General features: G+C 52.1%; 1 protein-coding gene across 4 annotated transcripts in view; it reads right to left on the bottom strand.

The window, feature by feature from the left end:
- Positions 1 to 12,971, bottom strand: part of MGLL (monoglyceride lipase) — an 88,570-nt gene that overhangs the window by 50,205 nt on the left and 25,394 nt on the right. For all 4 annotated transcript variants that reach the window (XM_013982013.2, NM_001143718.1, XM_013982014.2 and 1 more), the window contains 1 exon segment: positions 1,598 to 1,704. In XM_013982013.2, coding sequence (XP_013837467.1) covers positions 1,598 to 1,704 — 107 coding nt within the window.

Genomic DNA, 12,971 nt, shown 5'->3' with positions numbered 1-12,971 from the left:
GCAGCCACAGTAACTCATCTCCAGACACGACAGGCATGCTGGGTCTGGGTTCATTTCTTGAATAAGAGATATTTCCCTTGAGTCACTGGAAGAAACCCATCAATCAAGGAAGTTAAAGCAGGTGAACATATACAACTGTCTTTGAGCTATATTTAGAATGTCTTAGAGAGCCAGGCCTCAGGTTTAGATGCTATTTTGGAAACATCAAAAGGTGGGCTGTTTCTTTTCTCTCTTTATTCTAAAAAAGAAGCCTTTAAAAATTGTTTTTGAAAGTTCCACAGTCAGACAAAGTAAGTAAGACATGACAGTTACCAGTTCCCACAGATTTGGCCAAGGGCAGCTGATAAGAAGGCGCTGTTGCCAAGATTAAAAGCAGATACTTGAAGTTCCCCTGGAGGTGTTCAGCGTTTGCACAACACAACAGTCTTTTCTTTCAGAATACCCCCACATTGGTCAGCTCATTGCAACAGACTTTAATGGAGACAAATGCGATAGGAAAAAAGTCATTCCTACCGTGGGCCGAACAGTGTGGAAAATGCCAAAATAGTGACAGTCCATTATTTACCAGACAGTGACAATCAGGATAATCCTCCAAAATTATCTTTCAGTCTCACAAATATTATCGGGGCTGTTTGAAAAGCACTATAGAACATTGTAACTGTAATAAGACAGAATTCAGTCAATATTATCAGTTATGAGGACATATCTGGCTCACAAAGGGCTCTCAGTAAACCTGCATTTCCTTATACACACAATGCCCAGCAAGCCTTCCCTCCTGTCACAAGGCCACCAGGCCCCTCCCTGCTCCCCTCTCTTTTCAGCAGCATCACTTTATTTCTGTATCAGACAGAACAGAAGCATCATTTCTGGATCTGGGCCAGGATGATTGATTTCTACACTGGTGTTGTGCAGAAATCACTGAGTTCAGGCACAGGGAACTCTTCATTCTACAGCCTGTTGGGCAAAGGAAGATTAACCAGAAACCACCCAGCTGTGGAGAAAGCCCCCCAAGTGGTAAAAGAAGTGTGGCCTGATTCAGGCAATGAATCCCCATGGACTGAGTTACTTGACAAGAATCAGAGACTGGACCCAGGGACATGTGTGTGTGTCCCTGTGCATGTTCTGGGTTTCCTCGTGACCACGTGGCCCTCGAGGCCCTTACTGTTCCCCTGGTCTGAAGTGCCCTGCAGCATGTGGACACTGTGCTGGGCTGTGAACTACACTGCATTTGGTGTACCTGCACCCAGGGCTCTGTGTCCATCCAAGTCCGTGGGAGGAAACCAGGACCCATTTGCACAGAGGGTGCCTGAAAAATGGAGAGGATGACTTGGCCTAGGGTAAGTTCTCACATAAACATTCCAACTTTGGGTTTTTTCACCTGAGGTTTCTAATCAACCTGCATTCAATCCCAGACTCAAGAGAAACTGCTGGTCATTTTTTGTTTACATAACTACATATTTCTGACTTAGAAACATCCCGTAGGGAACGTCTTTTCTCCATTTCACTACAGGAATCAGAGGTGAGTAACAGAGGGGGAAGAATGATGGGGTGAGATGGCCGGGAAGGGCTGGGTCATGAGTGAGGCCCTGGTACTCACCATGGTCGTGGGCGAACACCAGCAGCCCCAGCCCTACCAGCATCCGAGCCAGCTCCTCGTAGCGGCCACAGTGCTCCCCGGCTCCGTGCGACACAAAGACCAGGGCCCTGCAGGGGAGAGAGATGGCCATTAGGAAGATTCAGACCATGGAGGCTGCAGCTGGGGTGCAGACAGGCTCCCATGACACTGACAACAAGTGGGAGACTAAATCATGGGTCTAAGAAGCGGGGATGCTGCTAAGATGCAGGCTCTGAGGTCACACGGAAGGGAGCCCACAGAATTGTGGTAACAACAGGATCTCCCTCAGGGGCTCGGAAGGTCTGGAAGCTCATGTCTGCAGAGCTGGAACATGGGGCCCTCCATCCGTGCTGTCCAGGGGCCCAGACCTGAGCCAATCAGGGCACCTGTGGTCACGGCCACAGTGATTGGCACAGGGAGAGGCAGGTGACTCCAGCCAAGCTATCGGTCCATGAGGAGCAGTTCCTAGAGCTTGGGCTGCAGAGACCATGGCCTAGAGGGGCCAGATCCGGGACAGGCTGACCAGAGGGAGGAGGGACGCCAGGCCTAATGATGCTCTGGGGCTTGCCTGAATCCAGCTGGACTGCCGCCTGCTTATCTTACCCCCACCCCTGGCTGTGCTGTGGAGGCTCTGGGTTTTCTGTCACCTGCGCTAAGACAGCTCCTCTCATCCTATGGATAATTTACTCCACTCTTGTGACTCCTCGGCTGCTGGAGTTTGTGCTCTAGGGGCACTTTTTATTCCCTTCCCCTCCTTGTCCATCTGGCATGCCCCCTCTCTGTGCTGGCCCTGCTCAGGGTCCCTCCTCCTAGGACCTCAAAGCCCTTGGTCCACAGGGGCCATGGTGCTTTCTGCCTCCCGGCCAGCTGAGGACATTCAGACTCTCTCCTGACTGCTGCATGGTGGCTGGCACTGCTTGGTGCTTATGGTGGGCACTCAGAAAACACAGTTTGAATGAATGAGGAAGGCAGTGAGGTTTTAAAATAGACACTGTACCTCACACCTAAGATCTGTGCACAGGAAGCCTCTGGAGCTGGAAGCATTGCCTGGCTGGGAGCTCAGGCCCCCGGAAAGCCTTCTATGTGGTATGCCCCCCTCACACCACAGCTCACCCCAGAGTCACCCAGCAGTGGAGAGGGTACTGGAAGGCACTTAGGTTCTTGAACATACAACTGTCAGGACTTCTACTCTTAGCTTAAGACCAGGGGCATCTAGAGTCCCCTTCAGACAAGGGGTAGAGGGCTGCTGTAAGCCACACTCATAATGAGGAGGGGGAGGGGGGGAAGGGCTGCCACTTCACTGAGCATTCATTGTGTCAGTTCCTCAGTTAAGTCCACACACAAGATTTCTAATCCTCATAATAATCCTGTGCTTTACCTTCTTTACGGCTGAGAGTGACAATCAGAGTAGTCACATAGCAATTGGTAAAATGTAGATCAGAGCACATCACCACCTGGCTTCCAGGTCTCCATCAGGCCACCAGCGGGCTCAGGGGGCAAGTCATCCTGTCCCTTCATTCCTCCAGATCACTGCCCATCCTCACAGGGGCTTCCAGCCCTTCTTCAGCAGCACCAGCTCTTCCCATTTCAGGGCCTTTACCCTTACTGATCCCCCTCCCTGGATCACTGCTGGCTGTACCTCATGCCAGAGGCTCATGGCATAGGTCACCAAAGGCAGCCTCCCTCCCTCAGGCCTTCTGACCTGCACTGGGGCCTCACTGCACACCACAGTTTGCTGTTGTTTGCACTGGGGCCTCATAGGACATCAAAGTTTGCTGTTGTTTGCACCAGGCCCTCACCACATATCACAGTTTGCTCATTCCTGGGTGGCTTGGTCCCTGGCTCTCTCCTCCACTATGAAGTCAGATCAAAAGGCCAGAAGCCTTGTCCACCTTGCTGCTGGCAGGTCCCAGAGCTGCCCCAGCCTAGCGGCACATTTGTGTTGAGCAAAGAGACTCCTGTACTCTCTTGCAGCTCCACTCTGCCAGGATGTGGAAAGGCAACAAGACCACACATTTTATTCTTTAAGCAGAGCACAAAGCACCAGCACTAATCTCGCTTTCTTTTGGCACCTGTCCTCCCTGCCTTTCCCTAAAACACTTGAGAAACCCTCTTTCACATCCTCTTCCTTGCTCCATGCAATGTCCAGCACCTCCACTTGATCAGACACCAATGTAGGCAGATTACATCTGCCCACATGACACTCTGGGATCGGCCGATGGGATTTCTCTCAGCTCCCAAGGAGCATGGCTGCAACCTCTCAACACTGTCATCTCCCATCTGCACAAGTGGCTACACTCCCAGAAAAGACAGCTCAAGCACTTCAATATCTCCTGGGAGCACAGCAGCTGCTGGATTAATTCAGCCCACAGTTAACACAGATGGACAAGCCAGGTCACGCAGCAGCCAGCCTCTCCCTGTGGTCAGGGCCCACTGAGCAGAGGAGGGATTCAGGGCCTTGCTGAGCACCCAGAGGAGGGGTACAGGCCATTGCTGCCACCATGCCAGGAGTTGCCTGTAAGCAGAACCACCTGGGGGCTGCATGTAGGAAGAGGCCTGCTCTTAAGGCTAGGGGAACTTCTCCACCTGGTTTGGACTTTGACCATGCCTTGACATCACCTGGAGAGCTTTCCAAGGTGCTGAGGCTGAGTCCCAGCCCTGGAAGGAGCTTTGCCTACCTGCTCTGGGTGGGAGAGCGCTCCAGCAGTTCCACTGTGCAGTCAAGGTGAAGGGACACCCCCACCATATGCAGCTCTGGCAACAAGGCTGCTCAGATGCCACATGGGACGTACAGTGGTGAGTGGGCGGCCCTTCTGGTATGGAGACTTCTAGCCATTCTGGAGCCACTTACTTCTCGGCGAGACATACTGGGTAAACCACAGGTTCTATCTGGAGGACACAGAGGCCGCTCCTTTGGAAACAAGCAGACTGCCATGGCCATCCCACCGCAGGTAGCAGAGGTCCCCTGCTGCCCTCCTTGGCACAGATGGGTGGCACATGCAGGCTCAGCTCCCAGACCCAGGACAGGCACCTCAGCAGACAGACACTCTGGCCTGGCTTCATGCTGGTCCCCAGCTGTTGCCACTGAGAGTGGGGCTCCCCTTAGTCTCTGGATTCAGCTCCTGCTTGGACTCCAAGTCTGATTCATCAGTCTCCCTTCCCGCTCCTCACACCTGCCTGTGTCCTGGATTCCAGCCTTTCTTTGTTTTGCAGAATCTGCCTGGCAAAGTGAAGATCAAATCTCGGCACCCCTCAGCTCTGACCCTTGCAGAGACCTCCCCCTGCTTCAGAATGAAGCTGCTGATGCTGTGGTTACACCCTCATCCCACCAATCCCCTCCGAGGGCCTCCCCTCCTTCCCAGCCTCAGACACGCCAATCAGGATGTGCTGCTAAATGTTTAATGACCGTGGGGGAAGGGGTGGCCCTGATTTCTGGCATTTGCCAAATTTCATGGTATAAACGCTCTCACCACAGCAAACCTCAAGTTATTAATGCAACATCACTGACCATAGAGCTGGGGAGGGCCAGTCCACGTGGGCACCAGCATCCACCCTGGGCAAGGCACCTGGCCACTCTGAGCCGCCGCCCACAGGATGGAGGCTACAATGGTCCTCTGACTGATAAAGAACCAGAGACACTGACTCACACATCAGCCCCACCTCCACCCCCCGGACACGAGGACAAACAGCATTGCCCTTGCCCTCACACGGCTGTCAGCCTAGCAGGAAAGACAGACCCTGAGCAGGGAACAGGTATATAAGTGTGTGTTATCAGCAGGACCATGAGCAGAGGAGCCACGGGGAGCCTGGTCTGGACTGGAGGGAGCAGCAAGGGAGGCCTCTTGGAGTGTGTCAGCTGGGAAGGCAGGTGAGGAAGAGATATCGGCGGGATAGGAGCTGTCCTGTGCAGGATGCCCACCCTAGGAGCGGAAAGAAGGCCTCCCATGCTGATGCTGCTCCGAGGAGTGGGGGCGAGGTGGGGACCCAAGACAAACTCTGAGAGTGGGGTGGGTGGGTATCTGCAAGGAGCTGGGGGTACTCCACGCAGAGGATGGTACCAGGCAGGTCAATGATCTGGTCTAACTTCTGAAGCCCTGGGGCTTCTGTGGACAACAGATCAGGGAGACGGGGGACAAGGGAGCAGATGCCAAGGAACGTGACCTCCCTCCCCCTGTTATCTGCAATCTCAACAAAGAACGGTGGCAGAAAATCAGCAGGGCCATTTATGCAGACATGGCAATACCCACAGTGGCAGAAATTAGGTTACAGAAGGGGCTGGAGAAGATCTTTTTCCTGGAACTTCTTTACTGGCTATAGCCAGTTGGGAGCCGGTTGTTCCGGGAGAAGGCGACTGTCAGAGGGGAGGCCCAGCCTCAAGAGCAGATGGCCTGCCTGGCACGCAGCCCTGGGAGGTGGGGCCGCTCCCAATAAAGCACACACAGCTCTGGAGATGCACACACTGCAGAACTCGTCAGCATTTGTCCCTGCCCAGGTTTGACAAAGCACAATCCGCCCTCCATCAAATTACTGACTCTCTCTTCATTCTGCTTATTCATTGTTTAAGTAACTAGCCTCTCTGGGTCTTGGTTTTCTTACCTGTAAGGTGGGGATAAGCCTAAAACCACTGGACACAAAGGCTCTGTGAGGTGAACAAGAAAAGTATGGATGCTCTGCATCTTGGCTGCACGGAGAAGGTGCCGCCACTGTCTTCAGTGAAGCCGCTTTCTCCGATGGCACAGAGGGTCTACCCACCCTGCCCCTGTAAGCTGGCTTCTGGACCTCTGTGGGCCTGTTTCTCCCCCTGTGAAGTGGGGACACTGGCACCTCCTCACTGGGGTTTTGAGATAAAATGAGAGAATCAATGTGAAAATACACAGAGGAGCTCTGCAGCTCCGGTCATCTGCTCTGCCTCACTCGCTCACTGGACGCTGGAGAGTGAGCCCATGCATGGACCCACACTGTGCAGACACCCCTGGAAGGGTAGGCAGGAAACAGGCCAGCAACCCCACCAGCGCTTAAAGGTGGAGACCAGTGCCAGGACGCAAACAATTCCCCACGAGAGACGCCCCCACTGTTTCCTACAGGACTCAGTTGGGACCTGCTCCCACCTCTGACTGCACATCTTCAGAGTGGACACAAGGCCTCCTGCATGTGGCACTGGGGGCAATAAGAGGGCACTGCCTGGCCAAAGTGTTCCTCTGTCCTGCTCACCCTTTCCCAGCAAGGCCAGACTCTTCCAAGGAAGACTGGGTGTGCCCAGCTGAAGAGCCGTTCTGCTCATCTTATTAAGAAACAGTTGGAAAGGCCAGGATTTCCTAGAGATATCTGGCCCAGGGGATGCAGCGGATGCTCCCACCACCAGGGAGCCACTTCTGTGGGGTCACCTGACCCAGCATAGCAGTCTTTGTGGACACCAGTCCACTGACCCTCAGATCATCCCCCAATGCAGGGAGTGGGGAGTGTCCACCTGCCTTCTTGGGAACTGGGCTTAATTCCAAGACACCCCACTTAGAAAACGCGAGGGCCCACAGCACCATCCACATCCGCCACTCTTACTGCCAAATCTACGGCTTAAAAAATTCCCCCGGCACATCTGTCATCAGGCCTGCGAGGGGACTGTGAGGTAGGGCTGGACCCCCTTCCCCGTGACTACAGCAGGAGCCCAAATCCGCTCGCCTCCCCTTCCAGAGTTCCAGGAGGACTTGGCTCTGTCTCCGGGCAGGGCTCTGGCAGCATGGAGGGTGTGCAGCAGGGACAGAAATAGAACAGAGCAGGGAAGGGGGCTAAAACTTCCCAGAGGGAACTAGAAATAGACCTCTCATTTGTGAAACAGATCGATAACACCCATCTCCCAGGCCTTGTGAGGACCGACTGAGAAAACTTATGGAAAATAACCCAGCAGGATGAGGGGTGCAGTCAGCCAGCCCTAATGCCAGCACCCACAGCTGAAATTTACCTTGGCCAGATACTAGTCTGAGAGTACTGGGCCCTAGGTCAGCATACAACAACCTACAAGGTGGGTGCTTCAAGTCCCCAATGCATGGCTGAGAAAAGTGGGGCCCAGAGAGGCTGAGCAGCCCTTCTGAGCTCACACAGCAGCAGGTTTTCAATCCAGCCAGGCTGGCCTTTGAGTCAGCACTCTGGGCAGCTGTGGGACTGCACAGTAAGGGGACGGTGCCATGTGACCAGGTCATGGTACCTAGTCAGGCAACATCCAGAAGGCCTCGCCCTGAGCAGGAGCTGAGGATTGGCGGTCATCGACTGGAGGTCTGCTCTGATCCCACAGCTCTGACATCCTGGTCCTTGGCCCTCCATCACTAGTCACTACTGGACTTCCTGGAGCAACGCTGTCCAAAGATCCAGTGAGTAACACGTGGTGCTGCCATTACCTGCTCCCCACTCCCTCAGGACCTCTCCCCTGTCACCCACCCTGCCACCCCCACACCCACCACAGCTGACATCTGCCTGCCAGCCACTCTGGTCCAGAAGCTTGGACTCTTCCTCCCGAGTTCCCCACCCCCCACTGGCTGCTGGGGCCCACCTTGGGGACATGGACACTGCCTCCTACTCTGATGTGACCCAGCTAGCTGGGTGAGGTCTTCCAGGCCACCTGCTCTTCCCTTCCCCTGCTGCAGAGTGTGGCTGGGTCCCCAATGAAGATGTGACTGGGAAGCCTTGGTGAGCCTCACTTCCTTTTCCTTTTTTTTTTTTTTTTTTTTTCTCATTTTAGGGACTCACCCATGGCACATGAAAGTTTCTAGGCCAGGGGTCAAACTGGAGCTACAGCTACCAGCCTACACCCCAGCCACAGCAACACTGAATCCAAGCTGAGTCCAGAACTACACCACAGCTCACAGCAATGCTGGATCCTTAACCCACTGAGTGAGGCCAGGGATTAAACCTGCATCCTCATGGACACTACGTGGGGTTCTTAACCTGGTAAACCACAAGAGGAACTCCTCTCTTCCTTTCAATGAAGTGTATGGCCCCCACCCAAAACAAAATGCTCCTAGGAAAGTAAGACAAGCCAGTGGCGACCACCAGGCTTCCCCACCTCCCCGAGTTCTGAGCTTTACCCTTGATCATGGGCTTGCTTCTGGGTCACCTGAAAGGTCAGATCCAGGATACCAAAAGCTGGTCCTGCACGGCCACATGCCCCAGCAAAGAGAGCACCATCTATAATCCTCCCTCCCTTTTTTGGTCTATGCACCCTCCCGTGTCAAAGTTCTCTGCAGCCTCCAGTGTGACCATGGCCTACTCACGTTCACACCATGATCACTGTACACAGTGGTGGCTGAGCACATCTGTGTTTACACTGGAAGCATCTGTGCATCTCTTAGCTACCCCAACACACAAAGCAGGTGACTCTGTTGAGTGAGGTACTTCACACCTGTAGTCTCATGAGGCTGAATGGTTCTTGAACCCCCAGGACATCCATTCATTCCACCCTCAACTCCTGAGGCCAGGAGTTCCTTCCTCACTTTTACGGAGACGCTTTATGCAGTTACTGGCTCCATTTATTATGCTCCATCCTCATGGAGGGGCAGGAGGCAGGGTTCCCGTCCTTTGACATGCACCTTGCTGGGCCTGGGGCAGAGCATGGGTGCAAATCCATATATCCCTCTCCATGGAGACCATAGCCATGGGTCTGCCTTTAAGGTACTTGTGTTAAATCAATCCATTCACTGTTATCTCACAGGCTAATAACACAGTAAAAACAGAGCTGTGGTCCATATACACCTTTCTGTAAGACTTGATGGGAAGGCATAGAGAAAACTAGAGCTACTGAGTGGGGCAAGCTCTGAAACTCAGCTCTACCTGAGTTTACCCCCCTAACTCCGGTTATCTGACAAAGTACCCACGGCCTCAAGTAGGCCCTTGTAAAAGAGGACAAACAACCTACAGAAGCTTTGCAGAAGTGTTTTGAAGCTTAACCAGCAGTGTCCTCAGATGCCTAGAACCACCCTGGCCACAGGGCACAGGCTTCCTCTCCCCCTAAGGCACAAGGGGGCACTACGTGAGTCAAGTCATCCAAGAATATGCCTGGGGACTTGCACCTTGAAAGACTGTTCCAGACAACCACTCGGTTATGAGGCAGGTCACCTCCTGGTATTCTGCTCTGTGTATCTGGGGTTTCACATGTCTGATTCAAACAAGCAGACACACCTGTGCCAAAAATGGACCCAAACCCACAAGGGGGTCATGACTCAAAACACTGTGACTAGGGAGCTATGATGGTAACTAACAGTCCACCTGAGCCTTCAGGGATCCTCCACCCCCCAGTCGCCAGCTAGATGGAAGTCCCCCAACTAACAACTTGCTACCTGCAATGGCTCCCATCAGAGAAATAAAGCAACAAGAATGGAACCAGGTGCACAGCAGGACTGCAGCACCCCGGGCCTCAGCTATTTCAGCAGCTCTCACTGCCGTAGCAGGGGCTTGGCCTGAGACCCACATGTGTCTCTGGGAGGGAGGGAAGGGCCTGTTGTGCCAGATCTGCACAGCTGGATGGATGGTTTCAAAAACTCCACTTAGGGAGTTCCCATCGTGGCTCAGTGGAAACAAATCTGACTAGTATCCATGAGGACACAGGTTTGATCCCTGGCCTCGCTCAGTAGGTTAAGGATCTGGTGTTGCTGTGAGCTGTGGTGTAGGCTGGCAGCTGTAGCTCCAACTCGACCCCTAGCCTGGGACCCTCCATATGCCACCCTAAAAAGACCAAAAAAAAAAAAAAAGATCCCACTTAGCATAATTCCTCATATGCCAAACTTACTAAAACATTAGAATGATGGGAAATGTGTGTAGGTTATAACATAAATATACTTTATTTTAAATGATAAGAGCAGCATATTTTGAGTGCCTGTGCATGGTGCTAGACTGTGCACTAGATATGTACAATTCCTCTCCCAGAATGGAATAACCCTGGGCCCCATAGTCTTCTCAGATGTCAGCTTATTCCCTCTCTGTAGTGCCCATTCTCATTTTCCAGAATGTTTTATAGCCATGTCTTTCTGGATCCTGTTGGAAGTTACTGGGAAGTCTCTAAATTCCTTGAAGCAACACTCCCTCACAGCATGATATTTCCTTGAGCCCTCAGTAGGCTGCCTTTCTGGGGGCTGCTAAGTCTTTTGGATTCCTAGTGATTTTTCCTCTTTTGTTCATCCTTTCTGCAGGTCAAGATCTGTCCAGCATTAGAAAGTGAGAGGTGCTTGTGAGGGTCTTGACCCAATCTTCCAGTCCAGATGCAGCCAAAGATCCAGCAAGGCCCTTCTGGACCACCAAGGCTTACCCAGAGGAGGAGGAATCAATGCGCCTAGCGAATTCCTGAGGTGACAAAGCATGCTGCCAAATCGCCACACATACGAAAAATATGTGCACACCCATGCCCACACACATAATTTATGTAAGGTTAAAATAGGAATACGGGTCAATCTGAAAAGTAGAAAAATACAGACAAGCTTAAAGAAAGATAAAATCCATCCATAATCCACCACGCAGTGGTAACTGTCATGAACATGATGATGTATTTCCTTCCTGGGTCTCCCTCTCCATATATATTAAAACTGGTCATTATTTACAATGTAATTATAAATTTATAATTACAACTTACAATTGTAATTGTAGTTTACAATTTTAATGACACTGCATGTTTCATTTTGGATCCTTCTTTTGATTCCCTATCATCTTTGCAGAAACAGTTTCCCATGGGACAGCTGCACCACCTGCTTCCAGAGTTGCTTGGAGAGTGAAGAGAACACCTAAGAAGGCCCCCAGCACTGCTGCACCTGGGACGTATCCAGGCAATACTTAGACCACAGGTCCCCTCCTGCACTCAGAGCAGGCATCACTAATCAACCACAGCTCCCTGTTCTCCTGAGCCTTTTTGGCACCATGCTCTAGATGGGATGTCTGCCCTCGGCCCTGGTTTTGAAAAGGCTGGTTCTGAGCAGCTTCAATTCCAGTTACCCTGGGACAAGGTCATCACAGGCTCTCGCAGTCAACAGACCTGCTCTTGGTCTCTTCACATTCTTGTGTAGGCCTTCACGAACAAGCACTGTGGAACTATTGTATGTGGGTTACAAAATCGGGATCTGACATCAAACCCTTTAGCTGGGCATCCAGTAGACAGAAGACTTCCCCACCACACGGCAGGGACACGGCAGGGTGGAGATGGAGACCAGGCCCCCTGGATTCCTGGGCTACCAAGAGAACATTATCAGAGAACCCTCAAAACAGTGAGACATGGAAGCCTGACGGTGCCCTGGGATGCGTGGGGCCTGCCAGTGTTCGAGCACTGAACCCACCACTAAGCAAAGGATTCCCGGTGCAAAGATAATTAAATGCCAACATGGGCCTGCTTAGAAGTGAGTCAACTAGGAAGTCACAAGCCATAGCACAGGTGTATTTTCATGTAAATGTGCAAAAACAAATCTAGCGTTAACCAGCTTAAAGCAGAGAAGGACAGTCTGATGCACTTTAACATGTAACTTATTACGCCACTAACAGCTTTCCTTTGGCACTTACCAACCCCACCCCCCTGTCTGCCCGATGCCAGCCTTACCTACTCTGTAGAGCCCGTGGGAACCTGCAATCTGTATGAAGGCACCAGCCTCGCCCTACCCCCACTGTCCTTGTTTCTCTGTAGATGACGTGTCCCCAGACTGCTCTCCACTCAGCTTCCAGCACACACACTCCTGGGTCTCTTCCAATTTCTCCTGGCTGGATCCCCTCACCGCTCAACTCCACACTGCTATCCCCAAGAAGACCTGGGTCTGGCTCTGCCCCAGCCCCCAGCCTTCATTTCTGCAGGCAAAGAAAAGTGTCTGCCAGATGCACAAGAGTTCCTGACTCCTGACCTTTCAGACTCGGGTCTGAGCTTGCCTTCTTCCCACGGCCTTTCTCTGAGCTGGAAGCCCTCTTCAAGCAGAACCTGGGGCCAAAAGACTGATCTCAGACCATCTTTTATTATGATCATCTCTAATTCCTTATTTATCTAAGACTTTAAATGTTCTGAATATCATTAACGTCCTAATACGCCAGCTTAGAAAAACAATGTAAAATTGAAAACAACACAAAATCTAGTCTTTCTATGCACATCAGGGCCTCCCCAGCATGTTCCTAGGCATCGTTCCTCTCAATTCCCAGTCTCAATGCCACTTACACCAAGGTCGGTGTTGCTGGATCAGCAAGGCCTGTGGGATTTCTCACCGAATTTACCAGTGGAGATGAAATAATCACAACAAAAAGATGGATACCACATCAGGGCATGACTGGCACCACAGGCCACAAGTCTCCTCTCCCCATAAGCCACCACCTGTCCTGACCCCTATGATCCTCTCTTGCTTCTTTTCTTCAT

Source organism: Sus scrofa, chromosome 13 (genome assembly GCF_000003025.6).
Source record: "Sus scrofa isolate TJ Tabasco breed Duroc chromosome 13, Sscrofa11.1, whole genome shotgun sequence".
In the NCBI taxonomy this organism is placed as follows: Eukaryota; Metazoa; Chordata; class Mammalia; order Artiodactyla; family Suidae; genus Sus; species Sus scrofa.
This window is presented reverse-complemented; position numbering and strand designations above follow the sequence as displayed.